Source organism: Kogia breviceps, chromosome 15 (genome assembly GCF_026419965.1).
Source record: "Kogia breviceps isolate mKogBre1 chromosome 15, mKogBre1 haplotype 1, whole genome shotgun sequence".
NCBI lineage: Eukaryota > Metazoa > Chordata > Mammalia > Artiodactyla > Physeteridae > Kogia > Kogia breviceps.
In genome coordinates, this window is record NC_081324.1 from 84,295,691 (window position 1) to 84,318,314 (window position 22,624).

The 22,624-nt window shown below is 52.1% G+C and overlaps 1 protein-coding gene across 5 annotated transcripts in view; it reads left to right on the top strand.

Annotated features, from left to right (window-relative positions):
* The window catches only part of RFLNA (refilin A), a 228,940-nt gene that overhangs the window by 194,128 nt on the left and 12,188 nt on the right, over nucleotides 1–22,624 (top strand). For 2 of the 5 annotated variants that reach the window (XM_067015144.1, XM_067015145.1), the window contains exons 1-2: nucleotides 20,972–21,059; nucleotides 21,468–21,547. The exons of 1 other annotated variant lie outside the window; for it this stretch is intronic. Coding sequence is in view for 1 of the 4 variants with exons in the window: in XM_059041073.2 (XP_058897056.1) it covers nucleotides 20,853–21,059 (207 nt within the window). In the remaining 3 variants the exon portion in view is untranslated. Of the gene's footprint in view, nucleotides 1–18,333; nucleotides 20,110–20,743; nucleotides 21,060–21,467; nucleotides 21,548–22,624 lie in introns of those variants that run through there. 2 more of the 5 variants (XM_059041073.2, XM_067015143.1) reach the window with 2 other exon arrangements.

Sequence of the window (22,624 nt, forward strand, 5' to 3'; positions counted from 1 at the left end):
TGTTTTATCTGCTTCAACGAAGCCCTCGTGAAGAAAGTCCTCAAGCTCTTTCCAAACTGCCTTCTTAGCTCAGGACCCATATCTCTACCTCCTTTGTGTGACATTTTCCCTATTAAGGGATTTCTAATGATTTTTCCCTTGTGAACATCTTCAGAGGGGCTCCCTATTTCATGCCTCATGTTGGTGTACGTATGTCGATATTCCTTCCCACGGTTTGTCTGTAGAGCTCGCCTGCTGTAGAGGGTGAGCTCAGATCTCCCTGGGTCATCAATAACAATATGAATAACAAGGGTAGCAAACATTTACTGAGCACGGACTTGGAGATGCTCCGAGGAGAACCTTCCCATCACCCACTGACACACCCCGCTCTCAAGCCACCCAAATAAATCTTGAGTATCAACAGTCTGCTTGTTGTGTGTGGCAGGATGAAAGAAGGCCCCGCAGAGACAGCCACATCCGAATTCCCAGGCACAGATCAGCAAGAGGGCCGGGTGGCTGGCGCAGCTTAGAGCAAAGGCCGGAGCTGTAGCCTCAGTCAGAGCACGAGGGTGACACCAGATCCTGCAGGGCCTTCTGGGCGTGGTAATGACCTTGGTATCACCTCTGAGCAGAGCAAATGTAACGCTGGTGCTTCGCGTAAGTCCAGGACGCTGGCCACGTGGCAAATGTTTGAGCAGGTAAATATGTGTTTGGGCAAATAGGACATTGGCAAAATGAAAACTGTTCAAATGCCAGTGGGAGCAAAGGTGGCAGGAGATGGGAGGGGTCTCTCTCTTTTCCTGCCCCTCCAAAGGCCCCGTATTAGCCTCTTAGGACGGCTAAGTTACAACGAGGCAGCTTAAAACAAAATTTATTTCCTCACAGTTCCGAAAGCTAGAAGTCTGAAATCAAAGTAGTGGGTGGGGCCACTCCGTCTGGCCTCCAGGGAAGGCTCTGTCCCAGGCTTCTCCCCCAGCTTCTGGAGGCACCGGCCATCCTCGGGCCCCTCGGCTGGTAGGAACATCACTCCGGTCTCTGCTGAACCTTAAAAGACCAGCACACGGCCTGCACACGGCCTCCTCCTCTGTATGTCTGTCTTCTGACCTTGTGCTGAAGACGCCTGACATTAGGGTGGGGCCCAGCCCACTCCAGGGCGACCTCATCTTTGCTTGATCACATCTGCAAGACTCTATTTCCAAATAAGGTCACACTCACAGGTCCCTGGGGTTAGGACCTTTCTGTGGGGGGGGGGCCACAATTGAATCCACTACAGGGCTCTTCTTTGCCTATTATTTGTCTCCCTCCGTGTGCACGTGTATGTGCACGCGTGTGAGTGTGTATTAACTCGCGGGGAATTCATCTCACCAGCTTACACTGCCAAGAACCTCAGTGTTTTGGTTTTTGTTTGGTTTTTGGTTTTTTGGCCATGCCGTGCAGCTTGCAGGCTCTTAGTTCCCCGACCAGGGATCGAACCCGTGCCCTCTGCAGACCCCTAACCACTGGACCGCCAGGGACGTCCCCAGAACCTCAGTGTACAATTGGGCTGCATTTCTCAGACGCCCCGGCCACAGGAGCTCACACTCGTGGATGCCGCCCAGGCTGCCGGCTGCATCGCAGGACCCTTCCTTGGCATCTCCTCCCGTGGCCGGGAGTGCGCCCGGCCACCCGACCTCTCCCGGTCTGAGAGCCGCGGCTCCGGATTTCTTTTTGCTCACTCCTTTCACGGAAGACACCAAGCCCATACCTGCTGTCCTCAGGCAGGGCCCAGAGAGCGTCTCTCTGGTGCTCCAAAGAGCTCCTTTCCCCACCAGCTCCACAAAGGGAGGATTCAGGCTGTGGAGGTAACCAGACAGGTGGAACGTGTGATCGGGCTGTGGGCAGGAGAATGGACCAGTTCACAGGGCGGATGGAAATGAGGTCAGATCTGCAGAATCCAGAGGAGTGGAGAACAGGGAGCCGGGGTAGCGGGTCCCCAGGGCCTCCGGGACACGGTCTCCCCCGGGAGGACAGGGACCCAGCCCACACCAGGGCTCCACACCACGGAATAAAATGAACAGAGCTTCAGAACTCACAACCGGGCGCCTCACAGCTGATGGGGAGGCCCAGGGATGCTGTGGTGAGTTCTGAGGGCACCCCCTTCCTTCTTCCCCAGAAGTTCGTGGAGATAAAAGGCTTAACCCCCCTCCTCAATTAGTAAAGACCCTCTGTGATGATTATCTTGAAGGATCCAGACACTCCCTTTCACCATGACTGCTATAGACGGAATGTCTGTGTCCCCCCCAATGTTCATAGGCTGGAGCCCTAACCCCCAATGTGATGGCGTTAGGAGTGGGGCCTTTGGGGTGATTAGGTCATGAGCTCTTCGCTTTAGAACACTGTGGTGCTTTCCTATTCTAACTCTGGGCTTTGGCCGATAGAAACGAGGTAGATGTGATAGTGAAGCAGTTCCTGGGCCAGACCTCAAGGGGTCTTGCAGGTTTCCACTTGCAGAACATGCCCAGGCTAGCCCACCAAGGTCAACTCCCCACCAAGGTCAATCCAGAGCAGCCAGGGGCCACCTGACCTCCAGACACATGAGCGAGCCCAGCCAAGATCAGCCAAGTCACTCAGCCGGCCCCTCTCTGAGGTATTGTAGCTGATTGTTACGTGGCCCAATAATTCATCAGCAGGTGGCCCCGCGAGACGGCAAAGATCCAAGACAGCCCCGCCCCCTTCCCCATCACCTCATCCTCCCTGGTATCAGAAATGGAGAAAAAGATCAAGAAGAAGAAAGGGGAATAAAACAAATGAAGGGTTAACCAAGATGACATTATATGACACCATTGACATTTTACCAAGCTGTCCGTCTCTCTGCCTTGAGACAAGGAGTTGAATCTTAGTTCGTCTTTAGGCCAAAAAGTCATCAGTGATGATAAGAGTCCGCGTGGAGGGTTCTCTGGGGTTGCTAACTGGGAGGAGGCTTGAGGGAGCCCTCGGGGCGACATCTTTTACATCTGGACCTGGCCGGCGGTCACAGAGCTTGCACACGTGTAAGAATGCACAGAGCTGGACCTTTGAGGTGTGTGCTCCCTACATGTGAAAACTGTACCCCAATAAAAATGAAGATGCAGAGAAATGCTGCGTTCTACACTCAGAGCCCGTGGAAGAGCACACGTTAATAAATGCTTTCATAAGGGAAGGACCTGAAGGGTGCCCGCTGCTTCCTGGCGTGGCCTGAGGGGTGAGCTCTGGGGCCTCTGAGCCTCGGGGCGCCCTTTCTGGCTCCCCTGAGCAAGTCTGTCCTCAATGTCCTCGGGTTTGTCCCAGGAGGAAAAATGCCCTGGGAGTCAGCCCTGTCGACTCAGCGGAGGGCTCTCCCCGCCACCGGTCACCTCCTCTTGCCCCTCCTCGACCACGAGCAGGTGGGACAGTGGCTCCTCTTGTATCTGCGCCCAGCAGGGGGGCCACACCCTCCGTGGACTTGGGGGTCCAGCCCAGCTTCTCCTGCCTGAGTTCAGAGACGCCACGGCGGGGGAGTCCCCCGGCCAAGCAGGTCACCTCCTGCCCAAGAGAATGTCCAAGTGTCCTGCCCCCTGTGGCATGCCTCTGTCACTTGGCCTCCCTCACTGTAGTGCCCTAGAGCATCTGTTACCCCTACCCTCCAGTTAGGAGTGCTGAGTGGAGTAATTTCCAGAACGGACGGTGCTGGAGAAGGCTCGTGCCACGGCGGGGGTTTGTGACCCCCTCTCCTGGAGCGCCCACGGCAGCTGGGGTCCCCATGTGGCCTGCCTGTGTCCATGTATCAGGGTCACGTGCTTTCCTTCAGCCCAGGTGGGACTCAGAGGCAGTGGCCATATCAGGATACCCTCCTGTACCTCCAAACTCCAGCGGAGCCTCCCCCTTGGTGGTGGAGATCTTGGGGTTCACCCTAAGGCGGGTTGAAAAGAACCCTCTGGAAGGCAGGCTCAGCATCCCCTCACCACCCAACCTGGAGCCAGGCACGAAGAGTGACTGCAGTCAGAGGGGCAGCTGCTGTTGAGCTGACTTTGAACTTGAACTAGTTTGAAATCCAGCTCGTAAATCTCCAGCTCGGCCCAGGGGACTCCCTTTCAGGTCGGGGCGCAGCGTCTGCAGGAGAGGCCCGGGGTTCCCAGCACAATGCGGCATTGACAGGGCCGCGTCGGGAGTGCGCGTGGACCTGGGGACCTGGTGCTGTGGACGGTGCCAGAGGGAGGGCGCCGTACATCTGGAAAGTGTCAGGTTTAATGCGCGAAGCCACGGGCCCAGGTCAGCTCAAAGTACATGTTTGCTTCCAGCCGCAGCTGTGCAAACTCCCGCCGCTCGGCTCTGCCGGGCTCATGTCAAGTTCCCTCAAAGACAGTGGTCCCTTTGTCGGGTTCCATCCCAACCCCCCTTGTCAAAGTCACTGGCCTGCCACGGGGCCCCGGCCACAAACAGCTGCGGGGCAGCGTCCGTCTGAGGCTGCATTCATTCCGCCTCGAGAAGGAAAATATCGTAATTTAGGGGTGCACGTCTGCAGCTCCTCCACCAGACATCACCCCTCCCCGCCCCCAGAAACCTCCGCGTCCCGGCTGACTTGCACCCAGCCCCTCGGGTGCTGCTAGCGTGTTGCAGACAGCACAGAGCACATCTGACTCTACCCCTGGGCGCTGGGTCCTTTGGTTCTTCATGGCTGTTGCTTGGGAGATCCTTCCCCTGTGGGTGGGGTTTGGGAGGGTGATGGGAACACAGCACTGTGTGTGTGTGTGTGTGTGTGTGTGTGTGTGTGTGTGTGTGTGTGTCCGTGGACCACATTCATGCTTGAGAGGTGGGGATAGATTCGATGCCACCTGCAGACAGCCAGTGTCTTAGCCTGGGTTCAGTCCTAAAGCAGAGCTTCAGGCTTGCAAGAAGGTGGTTTGTTTGCAACTGTGGTCCCAGGGAACAGGACTGAGGGGGCAGGCCAGGAGGGATCCCGTCCTTGTCAGCCGGCGCTCTGTCCTGTAGGACATTCTCACGAAATGCAGCCTCACAACTGTCCCCCGGGAGGATGGGAAGGGGCAGTGCTCCTGCATCCGTAGCTGTCCCCACCCCACCGGTGACCCCGTGGATCTGAATGCTCCACACTCCTGGCTTTCAAATGCGCAAGGGCCAGGCAGGTCCCTACACGTGTGAGAAACCCCAGGGAAGCATCCAGAGGTCGGAGCAGCCCCACTGCACCTGCGCGGAGCTGGGCGGAGCCTGTGAGGTGACGTGGTGGGTTGAGGTGATGGGAGGTGGCAGAGAAGAGGGGTGCAAAGCAACCAGCTTGGGTCACGGTGCCTGAGCCCGCCTGCCCTGCGTCATCATGGGATGCTACTCCTCCCACCGCTGCAGCCCGTTGGGAACATTGCTATGAGGTGACCAAGTGCTTGGCCCTGTTCAGCCAAAGGGACCGGGGCGCCGGGGCTTCCTAACCTCAAACCTTCTCCCCAGGAGGACTGAAAAAGCTTATTCTCTTGGGGAACAGAACCAGGCACCAGTGGCTTCCCAACTGGCTTAGCCTGGAAGGAAACTGGCATTGCGTACGTTTAATCATTTTTCAGGTGGAGAGAACTTGGCACTGTCGACAGCCAGTGCCCTGAGGTTCTGTCTGCTTGCGGAGGGAGCTGATCAGTGGTGCCCCAGCCAGCTCTGTCCTTCCCCTAATTAACTCAAGTTACAGTTACCATCGACGCTTCTGGTGTACCCATGTGATGATGGCAATAATAATAATAATAATACCAGCTAACACTTATGTAGCGCTTACAGAGCGCTTCTGCGCCAACCGCTGTTCTAGGTACTTTTCACATACCAGCCCACTCAGTTCTAACAACAGCCCTGTGTGGTGGATGCTGTTATGACCCCCGTCTTACAGACAAGGAAACTGAGGCTCAGACGGGCTAAGTAACTTGTCCAAGGAACGACTAGATGTGACGTGTGGAGTCGGTGGCAGAGGCAGAATTGAAACCCAGACTCCTTAGGTGGAGAAGGCGTTTGTTAAAAATCCAAAAGCTATTCTACGGGGCAGTTTTCGGGTTAGAGGAAATAGAGCAGAAGTACAGACAGTGCGCCATCTACCCTGTCTTCCCCCACAGCCTACCTTGTTATGAACATCTTGCACTAGAGCAATGCCTTTGTGACGATCGATGACTCAATATCGGCCTCTTATTACTAACTAAAGCCCATTAAGAGTCACTCTTTTTTGTTGTATGGTTCTACGGGTTTTAACAAGTGTATAAGGTCGTGTACCCACCTTTACACTATTATACAGAACAGCTTCACTGCCCTAAAATTCCCCTGCACCCCACCTATTCATTCCCTCCCCCCAGCTCCTGGCAACTGCAGATCCCTTTACCGTCTCCATCGTTTCGCCTTCTTCAGAGTGTCATATAGTTAGAATCATACCATACATAGTCTTTTCAGATCAGCTTCTTTCACTTAGTGATACCCTTTTGAGGTTCCTCCATGTCTTTTTTGTGGCCCTTTTCTTTTCGGTGCTGAATACTATGCCATTGTCTCATTCACGTCAACATTTTTATTAGTGATTTTTCACAAGACTTTTCAAAGTTGCGCTGATCATATTAAAAAATGATACGAAGCTGGGAAGAAAAGTCTGATGAATGATGTAATGTTTTGGGCAAAGCATAGTAAGATGAATTGTACAGAGATCAAACCACATCTTAAAAAAACAGAGGGACTGGAAATGGAAGATGTGAATTTATAACAGCACTTGTGGAAAAGACAGAGCTTAGTTGACCTTGAGCTCAGCATGAGTTATTAAGTGCGAATATTCACTGAACACTCACGATGTACCAGACACTCTGTTGAGTATTAATACTTTACACAATTATCTCATTGTATTCTTCACAATGACCCTGGTTATTTCATGCCATGCTTTGCACAAGACTTGCATTCATTGCATCTCCTATGAAAAAAAAAAAAAAAAGCATATATATCCATTTTTTTGTAAAGAAACTTCCAGGAGGTAGGGTCCAGTCCTTCTGGAATGCAATAATGTTTTCTACCATTTCTCCTTCAATGTTTCTAACATAAGGATTCAATTTAATTCAACAAACCTTTATTGAGCATCTACTATGTGCCCGGCATTTTTCCAGGGGCTAGGGATTGACTGGTGCATAAAAGAGATAAAGTTCCTTCCTCCATGGCGTTGCCGGCTAATAACGTGAGAGACACAAAACAGTGAACCTCATAATTTTAGGTGGCGATACATTATATGGAGACCGCAAAGCAAGGTGCCCGAATAGAGCGACTGGGGGAGGAGGGTGGGGCGATTAGGCAGATTAATCAGGGCAGGCATCCAGAGGAGGTGACATCTGAGCAGAGCCCTGAATGATGAGAAGAATCCAGCTGTTGGTTCCAAGAAAAACATTTCCTCCCCCTCCAGTTCCTCTTTGATTAGAAACCTAGGCACTAAGGGTGACTGTAGAGAAGCCACTTTTTTGAGTCCGGGCAAGAGGAGAGATTCTAAGGAGCTTCCAGATGTCCAGCTTTCTGTCCAGCTGGCTTCAAAGTAGAGTCTTCCCGGGGTCCTTGACCCTGGCAGGTGCCAGGAGCCTCACCGTGGGCAAACTCTAGCGAATGTACAGAAAGCAAATCTGAAACGGGGGTATTTTCTTAAACTTGGATTATTTTTTGCAGCTCCCGAGTTTCTTTGTACGTTAAGGAACCCTGGGAAATTATTTGCTTAACAAGAGCGTTCGGTATTTCTCAAAGTCTGTTTTTTTAATAAGCTACTTTCCCTTTGCCCTGGTTTTTCTTCTCTTTGTTTGGCTTTTGAGCAAAAACTTTCTACCCACTGTGATATTTTCCCCATGAATAGCTAAGTAGGCTGGGAAAACAGTAGTAGGAAATGCAGTGGATGGCCAGAATCAGGGTCAAGAGCAGCCTGGGAACCTTCCAGAAGAACCAGGATCAGCATTCCAACCTCAGCTCCTGTCAGCAAGTAGCTCCAAAGCCAAAGTGGCTTAGAGTTCCATGGAGGGGATCCCCCTTGCAAGATGCCACTTCTCTAAGTCCCTCAGGTGGGACGTGGCAATTGCAGAGGCCTGGCTTAGCGCGTCCTGTAGGGCAGGGGTCCCCAACACCTGGTACCGGTCCACGAGCTGTTAGGAACCGGGCCGCACAGCTGGAGGTGAGCGGTGGGTTAGTGAGCGAAGCTTCATCGGCCGCCCCCCACCGCCCCCCACTTTTGCATTACCGCCTGAACCATCGTTCGCACCCCCGGTCCACGGAAGAATTGTCTTCCACGAAACCGGTCCCTGGTACCAAAAAGGTTGGGGATTGCTGTTGTAGGAAACGAAGAAAGACACACACTTTGGAACCATCTGCTGGGTGAAGTTGGTGATAGAGCATCTTGTATCCTCAGTCACTTGAGGGACAGTGGCTGATCAAATTCACCCAGCGATACTAGATCTCGCCTGCAAGACCGTGACTTGAATTTGAAAGGATTAACATAAGCCCTTGGAAATGGCAACTATACCCTTGAACTTTTTTTGCTATTTATTTATTTATAAATTTTTATTGGAGTACAGTTGATTTACAGTGTTGTGTTAGTTTCTGCTGTATAGCAAAGTCAATCAGTTATACATATGTATATATGGAGTAGATATACATATATCCACTCTTTTTTAGATTCTTTTCCCATATAGACCATTACAAAGTACTGAGTAGCCTTCCCTGTACTCTAAGTAGGTCCTTATTAGTTATCTGTTTTATATATAGTGCTGTGTGTATATGTCAATCCCAATCTCTCTCCCTCCCCCACTTTCCTCCCTGCTAACCGTAAGTTTGTTTTCTGCATCTGTGACTCTATTTCTGTTTTGTAAATAAGTCCATTTGTACCATTTTTTAGAGTCCACATATAAGTGATATCAAGATATTTGTCTTTCTCTGACTTACTTCACTCAGTATGATCATCTCTAGGTCCATCCACGTTGCTGCAAATGGCATTATTTTGTTCTTTTTAATGGCTGAGTAGTATTCCATTGTATATATGTACCACATCTTTTTTTTTAACATCTTTATTGGAGTATAATTGCTTTACAATGGTGTGTTAGTTTCTGCTTTACAACAAAGTGAATCAGTTATACATATACACGTGTTCCAATATCTCTTCCCTCTTGCGTCTCCCTCCCTCCCACCCTCCCTATCCCACCCCTCTAGGTGGTCACAGAGCACCGAGCTGACCTCCCTGTGATATGCGGCTGCTTCCCACTAGCTATCTAGTTTACATTTGGTCGTGTATAGATGTCAATGCTACTCTCTGACTCCATCCCAGCTTACCCTTCCCACTCCCCATGTCAAATCCATTCTCTACGTCTGCGTTTTTATTCCTGTCCTGCCCCTAGGTTCATTAGAACCATTTTTTTTTTAAGATTCCATATATATGTGTTAGCATACGGTATTTGTTTTTCTCTCTCTGAGTTACTTCACTCTGTATGACAGACTCTAGGTCCATCCACCTCACTATAAATAACTCAATTTTGTTTCTTTTCATGGCTGAGTAATATTCCATTGTATATATGCGCCACATCTTCTTTATCCATTCCTCTGTCTATGACACTTAGGTTACTTCCATGTCCTGGCTATTGTAAATAGTCCTGTAATGAACTAAACCCTTAAACTTAAAAAAAAAAAAAAAAAAAAAAAAAAAAGATCAACTCTGAACCACAAGGGCTGTGAAAAGGTCAAATGTGAAGGGAAGGATGTCAATCATGCTTTTAGACAATTTTCTTGGGGGAAAAAACATAGAAAGTAAAAGAAAAAAGTCATCCTTGGTCATTTGTCTGCTCTAAGCATTAGAGTGGTTACCACACTTTGGTAAATAAAAATGAACTTAGCTTATTTTTAGTTTTTATCATTTTAAATTTATTTTTCAGGACGAAGTTCCAATCAAACCTCTCTTTTCTTATTTATTTATCATATATTTTTTTTCCTCTTATTTTTAAAATATGGAATTTGTGGCCCCCGTGTCAAGTGGCTTGACTTCAGATGCCCCTGTTCTGTTGCCTGTTACCTGTGGGAAATGAAGCCCTTCTGTCTTTCCTTTCCTGGGCTTGTCCACTACCGTGGTGTCACAGGGAGAAGCGTTTCATGCTCCTGGGTGGTGTCCCAGTAGCTGGCCTCTAGACACCACTGAGTGGAGAGCTCCTTCTTCTGGATTCTTCTGTGTGAAGGAAAAGCCCTACTTCTTGACTTCCGCATCTCTTTTGTATGGGTCAGGATAAGCAGTGTTAGGTGCTATAGCAAACAACCTCCACATCTCAGTGGCTGCAGAGCCGTCAGTCAGCAGGCTCTTCTCCACACCGTCACTCAGGGACCCAGGCTCCGTCCATCCTGTGGCTCCTCCCTCCTTTAGGCCCTTGGAGTCCTCTCCATTCAGCCAGTGGCTGGAGAAGGTATGCAGGAGAAGTTCTACAGCCTGGGCCTAGAATTAGCCGGAACTCAATCCTGTGGCCACACCTAACCGCCCAGAAGCCTGGGGAATATAGTACAGCCTTGTTCCCTGGAAGAAGAGGGGAACTTCAAAACTAGGGAGCGTTATAGCAATCTTGCCGCACTTAACCTACTTTCCCCTCTTCTTTTCGATATCTCTTCCCTGTTCTTGTTCATCTCTGCTAAACACTGGTGTGTCTGGCTCAGGCATCCTTGTTCACCCCGATGTGGCAGGTAATCCTTACCTCTTCCCAAACCTCCTAGCATCAGTTTGCCAACTTGCTGACCCCAAGTGTCAGAGACGTTCTTTAAGTTAAGCTAGAGCGCACGTTCATTCGTGTGCTCCACGTGGGCACGTGTGTGTGTGCAAAATATTTATCCAACCTTTGCAAAATATAAACAGTATGGCTAATTCCAGAGAGATGTGGTCTAGTTTGAGAATCCATCCATCCATCCATCCATCCATCCATCCCTTTGTTCAAACAATAATTAGTGAACCCACAGTATACAGAGCATTGTGGTAAGTGCTGCATAGAAGGGGTGAAAAAATTTACAAGGCATGCTCTCTGCTTTTGTGAAGGTTATAATCTAATTGGGGAAGTAAGAACTAAACACACACAAAGGCAGCAAAAATGCCCAGTCCACACATGCAGAGACAAGTAGGGATCATTCAGAAGTGAAGGCAGTGTGGGCCTTCTTTGCACGCATCCCGTCTCCCTCCTTCCCCCATGCGCACATGATGCATCGATTCATTTTTGTAGGCAGTGGCTTTCTTCCCCACACCCTCCGTGAACTTTCCTGTCCTTTTCCTCCAGTCCTTCACAACTGGTCTCTTTCACTTTTCCCCTTCCATCTCCTGTGTGTTTTCTCCCTTTCTCTGTTGATTTTCCCCCGGTCTTCACTCTGTGTCTCTCTCTACATTCTTCCCTTTACAAAGAGCACCTTGAGTTTGTGGTGGCCTCAGGGCCTTTGCACCTTCAGTGTCCTTTGTGAGGAATGCCCTTCCTCAGGCTCTACTCAGGGCCAGCTCCTTTCACCCTTCAAGCCCACCACCCAAGGGGCTTCCTTGACTCCCCTCACCACCCCATCAACAGCAGCTCCATACTGGTTATTCTCTATCCCATTGTATTTGTATAGTATTCATAAGTCTCTGAAATTATCTTGATGAACTATTTTCTCTACCACCCATCTCCAGCCCCGATTGGAAATTCCATAAGAATGGGGACCAAGTTTGACTTGTCCATGGCTGTATCCCCAATGCCACACATACAGTAGGTGCTCAATTAATAACTACTGACTGAAGGGTTAGCACACAAGAGGCCCTCTCCCTTTCCCTCAGTGTCTCGGGACTGAACCGGGAGGCTTGCTGAGCTCTCCGCCTGTAGCCATGCCCTCCCTCGACTCTGGTACCCAGACTCTGCCTCCCCAGAGCCCCCGGGCATCACGCCAGGAGCCTGGAGCCTTTCCTTTGCTTCCTCCTCGATGCCCTTGGTCTCCACTTTCAGCCACAAACCACACAACCAAAAAATCTGTCCGGACTTGTGTCTTCCTTGAGGAATGAATAGAAACGGTATTTGTTTGCCCTCCTCTGCAGTGTGCTCACCCCAGGGCCCTCCCGGGGCGGGGGGGTGGATACAGGGCCCCTGGCAGCTTTCCCGCGGTCCCTCTGAAGTGCAGAGAAAGAGCTCCGAGTTTGTTCTCTCCTCTGCACCCCTCTCAGTTACTCTGGCTTCCCTTTGGCTCTACCCAGGCTAGACTTAGTCTTATGTATGTTTAATGTGTACAGCTATCCTGTCTGCTTCTTTATTCAGATGTAGCTGAGAACGACTGTCCAGTTAAAGAGTGTTTGCCATACCGGCTCTTGAAAAGCCATAGTGTTTTCTGGAGGACTTTTTTCCCAGCATAACAACTTTTTCCTCCCCCAAAGCCTCTAAATCAAGACGTGATGTTTTGGCATTATGGGTCGAGGCACACAAACACAGCAGTTCATGCGCCATCATGCTTTCTAGTCAGAGAAAGTCATTTGAAACCCATGTGGATGGTGTGTCACGTTTGGAAAACCCCAAAACATTTTGCCTCGTGTAGATTCGCCAAAAGAGAGGCGTGAAGAAGGGGCCGCTTCCACAGTTTTCAGTCCGCTGTGCGTGGGCCGCGGGTCCACATGTATCAAACCCTAAAGATGTTTGTGTTGACTTTTAAGCGCAGCTTGTGAGCAAGACGACCGTGAACCCCTAAATTGAAAAAATGGTAACAAAAGTGGTACAGAAACATGAATGTATTAGGACTTCCTGGAGGTCCAGTGGTTAGGACTCCGCGCTTCCACTGCAGGGGCCGCGGGTTTGATCCCTGGTCGGGGAACTAAGATCCAGCATGCCGCGCGGCTCGGCCAAAACAAACAAGAAAACAAACAGATAAAGAAGATGTGGCACATGTATACAATGGAATATTACTCAGCCATAAAAAGAAATGAAACTGAGTTATTTGTAGTGAGGTGGATGGACCTGGAGTCTGTCATACAGAGTGAAGTAAGTCAGAAAGAGAAAAACAAATGCCGTATACTAACACATATATATGGACTCTAAGAAAAAAAATGTCATGAAGAGACTAGGGGTAGGACGGGAGTAAAACACAGACCTACTAGAGCGTGGACTTGAGGACACGGGGAGGGGAAGGGTAAGCTGGGACGAAGTGAGAGAGTGTCATGGACGTATATACACGACCAAACGTAAAATCGATAGCTAGTGGGAAGCAGCCGCATAGCACAGGGAGATCAGCTCGGTGCTTTGTGTCCACCTAGAGGGGTGGGGTAGGGAGGGTGGGAGGGAGACGCAAGAGGGAGGGGATATGGGGATATATGTATATGTACAACTGATTCACTTTGTTGTAAAGCAGAAACTAACACACCATTGTAAAGCAATTATATTCCAATAAAGACGTTAAAAAAAAACAAAAACAAAAACAGAAAAACAACTGGCCTGAACGCTTTGAAACTGTCAGTGTCTAGACAGACGTAGAAAGGCAAGGGATTATTCTAGAAGAAAGGACAAAAGAGAAATGATTATTGAGGGTGTGAAGTGACTCATGCTCTTGTCTGACAGTGATTATCAAAGACTATAAAGATCTGAGATTTCACCTTCCCAGCCAGCTAAGAAGTTAGTCTGCCAGTGTCGCCTGGGCCCTGGCAAAACACAGGAGATTCCGGGGTCAGAGACAGAGGATGTGTGACTCACAGCCTTTGCAGCAGACAGAGTGCCAGCATTTTCTCGTGCCATTTTTCCCGAACCCCAGGTCCCACAGGGCCACTCAAAGAAGGCCAAGTGACATCCGCACACACAGTGCCTTGCATTATAACAGAGGAACCTTGAGTTGAAGGAACCCAAATATTTTATAATGGACAGTAAGCCTGCCTGATCTCCCCCCACCCACCCCGGACCAGAGGGAGATATTTTCTTTCTTATCCTGGACGGTAAGCATGCCTACACTTGGCTTTGGAAGGACACACTATCCCTACCTTTCCAGACAAAGGGCAGCCAGGGCTTCTGCTCCCAGGATGTTCTGAAACACAAGAGAGCCCCGGAGAATTGATCCCCAGCAATGAAAACTAAGAACGTCGTATGCTTGGGCGCCAGATTGAAAAAGAAAGCAGCTCTCAAGGACATCGTTGGGATAATTTTGATATGAAATCAAGGCTATATCATATCATTGCATTAACAGTTGAGGTGTGGAGGAGAAGGATGTTTGGGCTTTCATGATATTATTCTTTTAACTTTACAAAACAAAAAGTGGAAGGGGACACGGCTTCCCCAAGAACGCGCAGCTGGCCCGGACCCCCCCACCCTTCCCCTGACTTAAAGGACTGTGTTTTTACTACACTCTGTCACTGATGTTATCCCTGCCCTGCCTTAATTAAGTGCTCTGAAGACATAAATAGGGTTTTTGTTTACTCAAGCTTGGGAGAAGCTGGCAGAAAAGGCCTTTTCGCTCCGTAAAACCCGAAGGCGTGAACCAGTAAGTTAACAGCTGCAAAAACCCTTCCAGCTGTGGGCGCCTCTGCATGTGGCTGCAAAGTGGTGCAGTCGACCCCCTTCTGGAAGGACAGAGGAGAAGAGCGACAGGAATGCCAAGCTGGGAAGGCAGCCGCAGACCCTTAAAGCAGAGCTTTAATGATCTCGCTCAAGGCACCGAGAATCCTGAGGCTGGTCCAGAGCCACGCATTCAGAGGTCAGCGGAAGAATGAAGTCCCGGGTCCAGATACACTCTGGATGCATTTTGTCCTCACTTCCCCCTCCTAGTGGGGCAGACTGTCAAGAGCTTGTCCTGGCGCGGACCTCGGTCCCTGCCCTCTGTGCACGGGCCCGAGGGCGGTGAGGCCAGAGCAGGCCCTGACCCCCAGACAGACAGCTGCTGCAGAGACAGAGCCGCAGGCTCAGAGGACATACTAAAAATGAAGAGGTGAGTCACTGGTGAAGCTATGTCCCGGCGGGGACACCTGTGGCTTGCGCTGAGGACTGAGCACGGGTGCTATGGAAAACTCTCAGGCCGAATGGCCGGCAGGGGTGGGCAGGGCATCCACCGGCCGGGCCCCAGGGCTGGGCCTGGCTGGACTCACAGCCCAAATATCACTGTCATTGTACGGCACTGGGCCTCTCACTGAAATCCTATTTCATTGGATCCCAAGCCCTTGGGAACGAATCTAATGGGAGAAACAGACTCACAGACAGAGAACAGACTTGTGGTTTCCAAGGGGGAGGGGGGTGGGGAGGGAAGGACTGGGGGTTTGGGGTGAGCAGATGCAAACTATTATGTATAGGATGGATAAACAACAAGGTCGTATTGTAGAGCACAGGGAACTACATTCAATATCCTGTGATAAACCATCATGGAAAAGAATATGAAAAAAGCATGTGTATATATATATGTGTGTGTGTGTGTGTGTGTAAAACGGAATCACTTTGCTGTACAGCAGAAATTAACACAACATTGTAAACCAACTCTACTTCAATAATAAAAAAAATCTAATGGGATTTGTCCAGAGTTTATGATAACAAAGCAACTTTTTCTCACCTCTCAGCCCTCAGCCTCTCTGAACTCCAATTAAAGTCCTGGTGGCTACCTTCAGACACTAAATAATGTTTGATTACTGTTATTTCCTGGGTTCCCTAAAGGTAGACAATATCTGCACATAAAAGATAAAGACTGAGCTCACATATCACCTCCTTCTGTTTAAAAAAATATTTATATATATATGTGTATGTGTATGCGTATGTGTGCTTATATACATATATATTCAATATATTGATTATGTGTTGATATATTGATTATACATACACACATTTATTTATGTTGGTAATTTAACACATTTAATATGTTAATTACTTTGGTCACTTTACCTAGAGAGGAAGTGAAATGCTGTGATTAAGAGCAGGGGTGGGCCAAGCCTGGAGAATTTTCCCTGGCATTGTGCTGAGGACTCAGCCTGGCACCTGCAGGCCTGGAAACCGACTCTAGTTATATTTAATCCCAGTAGATTTAATCCTCATTTAATCCCTTTATTAATATCCCCGCTTTATAGACGGGGATGCTTAGGCACAGAGAGGGCAAGGAAGTCGCCCAGGTCACGGGGGGCTGCGATTCAAACCCAGGCAGCTGAGCACGCCGACAGCAAGAAGATCCCCTTTCCTTCGAATGGGAGCTCTCCTGGGGGGTAGGCAGTGTTTACAGCTGTGACCATACCCAGCGGTGAGGAGAACCTGCGCCTCATCGGGCCCCATCAGCCCACCCAGGGGTGCACCCCATTCCTGCCAGCAAGAGCTCCCCATCTGGAATTTGACAGAAGATCCTGAAATAAGAGCAGACAGCTCTGATCTGCCCGCAGGCCCCACAATCTCATCGGGAGAAGAAGGGAGCTTTTCGGTGGGTTTTGACTTTGGCCCCCGCAGAGGGACAGCTCCTCGTTTCAGACAGACTCTTGGATGATAACCAAGACAGGTCCCAGATGAGGATTTTAAGAATGGGCTCTGCTGTGTGAGTTTAGGCAAAACGCTTACCCTCTCTGTGCTTTCATTTTCTCATCTCTAAAGGTGATGTAATTCTCCATATTCTGCTAATCTTTCCAGAATATGATGTCAACCATTGAGGAACTATGGGGAACTATACGGATCCGATTAAATAAACCAGCCACCACCTCCCCAGGGACTGCTCTGTGAGTGACTAGGGCCCTTCTGGGTGCGTCGCGTAAGTACAATTACTCAGATTTCTGTGTGTGGTGTGCACAGCCCACCAGGAAACAGGATTGCCAAGCCCTGTCCTCAGGGGACTTCCAGTGCCGTTGGCAAGAGCAGGAGGTGAGCCATGAACAATCATCGTGTCACATGAGCAGGATCTTTGCTTTCAGTTCAGCCGGGTCCTTTGGGGTCTTCAACATGCTCCCCAGATGGGCCGTTTGCTTTGGTACTTTCTGTGCAGGCAGGTCACAGAAATGCCTGTTTGCCAGGCATTGGGGCCTAAGTCTTGCCTCCCCCATTTCATGACACATTAGTACCCGTTGACAGCTTTCCCCCACGTCCACCCTCGCGGCCTCCACTCTGCCTTTCTGCTTAGTAGCTGTGTGACCACAGGCAAGTCACTTAACCTCTCTGAGCCTCCATGGATTGATCTCCTTTACTTTAAATTAGAAGTAATACGCATGCATCTGGAGTGTCAGTGTAGCTTGTGGGGTTCCCGGGTGAGACAGTGTGTGAGCAGAGGCCTTTGCCAGCTGTCCCTGAAGGCACAGCCCCACTTCATAAATGTTCTTCACTGCCGCTCGGAACAAGCGGCCAACGGCTCTCCATGAAAAAGCCTTTTCTCCTCTGTGGCCTTCCCCTTCATCCTCTGGCCTTTCTCTCTCCCCCTCACAAAGCAGCCTTGGAAAGCCCCCCTGATGCCGGGGTGCTGGGTGAGCCCCATGGAGCTTGGGACCATTCTAGGTCACCTTTCTTAAAAGCAGGTGACTCCACGAGCTCCTGAACGAACGTCTCCCTTCCCCGGAGTGTGTTGTATGGGGGAGTCTCCCCTCCTCTCCAGTACGGGACACCAACTTGAGGACCCCTTGTGGAGATACCCTAATAACTTCTTTTCTGTTAAATATCGACTTTCTCTGCCCGATTTTTCTCAGTCTCCGTTCTCCTCTCTTCTTTCGGCTGCACCACGTGGCATGCGGGCTCCTAGTTTCCTGATCGGACCCGTGGCCCCTGCAGTGAAACGCAGAGTCCCAACTACTGGACCGCCAGGGAAGTCCCTCCATTCTCCTCTCTGTAATCCAACTTCGGAAGCAATTTGCATCAGGTCTTTCCTAAACTCTCCAGGTTCCCCATCCGCTGGCAGATAAGGTCCAAATACCTTAGCCTCACCTCATACGGGTCTCTGCAAACCTGATCTTGCCCTCCGCCCACAGCACCTGGTCCAGAGCAGGCACTTGGATCTGCAAAGACCCCGCCCAGCTTGCTCTTCTGGCCTCACGCACGTTACAGAGATTCAAGCCCCCTTTCCTCCAGAGACTGGCCAAGACAGCCCCCCCACCCCCAGCTCCTGGCTCAAGCTAAGTTATGGAAATTTCGGCTTTTTCTCCCCTCTTCGACATTTGCGGACCATCTGACACAGTGAGAAACAGAAGCTTTCACAGTACCAGCTTTCAGTCGATGGGCAGCTCCCGGCCGGTGGCAGTGGATCCCAATAGGTCAGAGGTCATGGTCACTGGGGTCATTTGTGTGGGCCACTAACTGCGCGTTTGACATTTGTAGTGCGGTCATGTTTTTCCTGCTGCTGGGTGTAGACACATCTCCAGCGTTATTCCATTTCAGGGGAAGTTGTGTGTGGGCGCAGGGAAACTTCCAGAACCCAAGTGGGCATGGTCATGAGGGCACCCGTGATAAGCATGAATGGAACAAGGGGGCCAAGATTGGGGTGAGGAGAGTCGGGCCCTCCCCTGGAGTCCAAGATTTAAGGAAACGTCCCAAACGTGGAAATCTCGACACATACTATATTTTACTGCAGTGCTGTAAAGGCCAGAATTAATGCAAAAAATTCCAGATGATCAAAATAGCAACATTTTAAATAAAGTCAAGATGACACTTCAATGATGCAACCCTGCCCCACATGCCTCCCCCCTAATTCCCCACCAGCCTTCGGTGGATGTTGCTGCCAGACTCGCTGCCAGACTCGCTTCCCTGGGCTAAGAAGTAATCCCTTCTTATCAAAGAATTTTCTCCAGGGCAGCCCGGCAGTGAGGCAGTGAAGGCAATCTCGCTTCTGGGGGCTCGAGGGAGTGAGCATTTGGGAAAGAACCGCATCTTAATGTGCTTCTGTTCTGCAAATCACAGCCCCCGCTTTTGTCCTGTGAGATAAGTCACCCACGTATTTCTGGTCACGGAGCCCAAGGCTGAGGAAGAATTGAATTCTTGCCTAAGAACTGAAGCAAACGGAGTCAGCTGTTCTGTGTTGTGTCTTGTTTTGTTTTTTTGCTCCAGATACTCCAGATACTCAAAGCTCTGGCTAATTCCGTTCGGGCAGCAGACTTCCCGTGGTCTTCCTGGTTGATACGGAAATGGGCTGCGTACCTGATAACATGTCCTTCCGTGTCCCCCCCCCCAGCGCTCTTAGGAAGCCCCCCAACCCTTCTGTCCCTTCCTGGAATGCACCTCATCCTCACTACCGAGAGCACCTTTGTCCTGGGTGTCCCCCCCGCCTGGAAGGCTACTTCTCTTTCTCCAGCTCACGCGGGGCTGCTCAGGACTCATCTTAAAACGTCCCCTCCTCAGAGCGGGCTTTCACGAACACCCCAGCAATGAACTGTCCCTCTGATGCTTCCTGCTGGCAGTGCCTTGTCAATGGCCTCCTTGAAACTCACCGCCTTTGCTTCCTGGTGTGTTTTCCCCCCTCATCTGACTGGGCGCCCCCGGGGCCAGGCTTATCTTGCTCGTGGGCGGTTCTGAAGCGGACCCAGCGCTGGGGGCACAGTGGCGGCTTGATCGGTCCCGATGGAATGACCGTGCTTTGGCCTGGTGCCCTCAGTTTGGGGGTGTCTGAAGAGCAGACCCCAAAGGGAAACCAAACTAGTGTATCTGTCCACACTCTCACACCTTCCCTGCCTCCTCTGCTCCCTTGGCTAGACGAGGAGCCTCTCCCACATTCCTGCCCTTTTCAGCGCCCCCTCTAGGTACCCCTGGATTCCCTGCTTTCAGGATGGAAGGCTGGATCACCTGGTGGGGCGGGTGTCTGTGTGGGTGGGAGCTGGACCGACAGGACCTCCTTGTCAGTCATCTGAAGAAAGGGAAGCAAGTGACTTCTCCCTTCCGAGGAAGGAAGAGAAGGGAAAGATGGGAGAGACTCCGTCAGTGAGCAAGAACCTTCCTGGAAGAAATTGGGGAAAGAGCCAGATGGTGGAGGATTCAGGAAATGTTTCTAATCTCCCTGTCACCTGCCCCAGCCCCGTTTCCACCCGAGGCTTTCCACCCCAGAGGCCCAGCAGGTTGGCCTTGGGTACCCAAATGATGGAGACACAGATACCCCGGGACTGTTGGTTCGTGTTTTAGAACATCAACAAAGGGGCGGACCGGCCCGTTGGAAAGAGGGGAGCTAAGGAACAGGTCTTGAAGCTTGCGGAGCATTGAAGCCTCTGGTTTCCGCCCCCTCCGTGTAAGTTACAGAGCTTCTAAAACAGAGGTCTCTGAAGGTTCTTTTATTCGGACTTCAGTGAGCCGGAGAAACCTCGAAAGGACACCTCAGACGTGACTACTCCTACGACTGTTCCTTGGGGTGACTTGGGGACCCCACGAGTCACCCCTTGGTGCCGCCGCTGGGGTGTTTATTCCGGAGGATCGCCGGGCTGTGCAGTCGCCCCGGGCGCGGGCTGGGGGGGGGGGTGGAGGCGCCAGACGGGGCGGTTGCCCACCGCGGAGGAGGCCGGGGGCGGGGTGCGGCGGGAGGAGGCGCGGGGCGGAGGGAGGAGGAGGCGCCTAGAAAAGGAGGCGCGGCCGGGAAGGTGCGGAGAGGGCCCGGCGGCGGCTGGCGGCGGAGCGCGAAGGCGAGGCCGGGCCCGGCGTGGCTGGAGCGCGGCCAGCGGCGGCGGCGGGCGGGCGGGCGGCAGGCCCGGCGTGGCAGCGCGAAGGCGCAGCCGCCCCGAGCGCACGGAGCCGGGCGCCCGACCGCCGGCCCCTCCTGGGCGCGGCGCGCGCGCGCGGCCGGGCCGGCCGGGGGACCGGGGACTCGGGCGGGGGGGCGTGCGGGGGGGCGCCGGGCCCGACGCACCGCCTCTCGGCTCTGCCCGCAGGTCCCCGGCGCGCAGCCCTCGCCCCGCCGCCGCCGCCCGCCCCGGGCCCCGGAGCGCGGTGGAGGAGTCCCCCGAGGAGCCGGGGGCCCGCGCCCGGCGCCCCCCAGACATGGTGGGCCACCTGCATCTGCAGGGCATGGAGGAGAGCCTCAAGGAGAAGAGCCGGGAGGGCTTGCTGGACAGCCCTGACTCGGGGCTGCCCCCCAGCCCCAGCCCCAGCCCGCCCTTCTACTCCCTGGCGCCTGGCATCCTCGACGCCCGCGCGGGGGGCTCTGGCGCCTCCTCGGAGGCCCCCGGACCCGGCGAAGCCAAAGCGGTAAGCACGCGGCTTCGCGCAGAAACCGGGGACGGAGCCAGCCCCCCGGATGGGGTACCTCAGGAGCCGGGACTGGGTTCCCCCCGCCCTCCCCCCAGCCAAGAAGGTGGCCTGGTGGCAGCCACGCTCCGCAGGTGGGGGTCAGGGCGCGTAGGTGGGGATGGTCCAGCCTGACCCCTGCAGCCCCCTCCCCTCCCTGGCTGTGGGCCTAAGGCGTGATCGTCTGTCTTACTGTCAGCAGTAAAAGGGCAGGGCTTGAGGACTGTCCGAAATTCTCCAGGAGGCTGGCTTCAGGCTAGGTGAGCCGGAACCCCTGGCCGAAGCGGTGTACCCAGGTTCCCTGTTTACCGTTCCCGCTGTGCTGCCAACGTGAAAGGCTGTTTTTTTTTTTTTTTTAACTAAACGCAGACAGGAGCCCTTCCTTCCCGGGATGTTGAGGGATGTTGACGTGGAGCTGAGGCGGTGCCTGGGGAAGGCTGGAACCCCAGGTCAGGAGACGCAAGAGTTTTACCTCTTGCCAGACTTAGTGGGGCCTTCAGGTGGGCTCCGGGGGACACCCAGCTTGGTGGCTGGGCTGAGACTGGGTTCCCCGCACCCCTTCCCTGGCAGGCGGGAGCCAAGCGGGCGGGACCCGGCGCCTTTGGACTTGACGAAATGACAAGTTGAGATCCGGAGGCTGACTTAGGATCCCAGTGGCATTTCCCTGTTCTTGCGGCTCTCTGCACGCCTTCACATTGTTTCTGCCGGGTGTCCCAGCACGGCTGCAGCCCGGTGCCGCTTTCCTGGGGCCCTGGCAATGCCCGCCTGGTACCTCACAGGGCAGTAAATGCTTCCCCCCCAGTTGGAAATCCTCCCAGGAGCAGAAAGGAATGGTTCCCCTGCCTCCAGGCCTATTGACGGGAATGTCGCTGGTGTCCCCCTTGCTCCTTGGTCCAGTGGCTCCCAAACTTGAGTGGCCACGGGAAGCTCTCAGAGATTTTTTTTTTTTTTTAAAGTATTTACTTCTTTGGCTGCATCAAGTCTTAGTTTCATCATGCGGACTCTTAGTTGCGGCATCTGGGATCTAGTTCCCTGACCAGGGATCGAACCCAGGCCCCCTGCATGGAGAACGTGGAGTCTTAACCACTGAACCACCGGGAAGTCCCTCTCTTGGAGATCTTTAAAGAATATCCATGCCCATCTCCTACCTCCAGACAGTGTCATTTGATTGGTAGAGGCTGCGACCTGGACATCAGGATTTTAAAAACCTCCCCGGGTTATCCTCATGTGCAGCAAAGTTTGGGAACCGCTGGCTTAGACCAAAATCATGCGTTGAACTTGAACTTTGGTCTCTCTTTTGGGGGCTGGGGGTAGGAGAGGCTTTCTGGACTTCCAGGGACTGACAGATGTGACCCAGGCCGTTGGCAGTGAAATTGGTCCCACTGTCTGAACGCACCAGCTTTCCTGCTAGAGTGTCTCAGACTTGGCACAGTTGAATGGAGGGGGTGGTATTTGGGCTCTTGGCATTGGGAATAAATCCCTGTGGTGTCCTACACAGTGGGCCTTGGAGAAAAGGGACAGGGAAC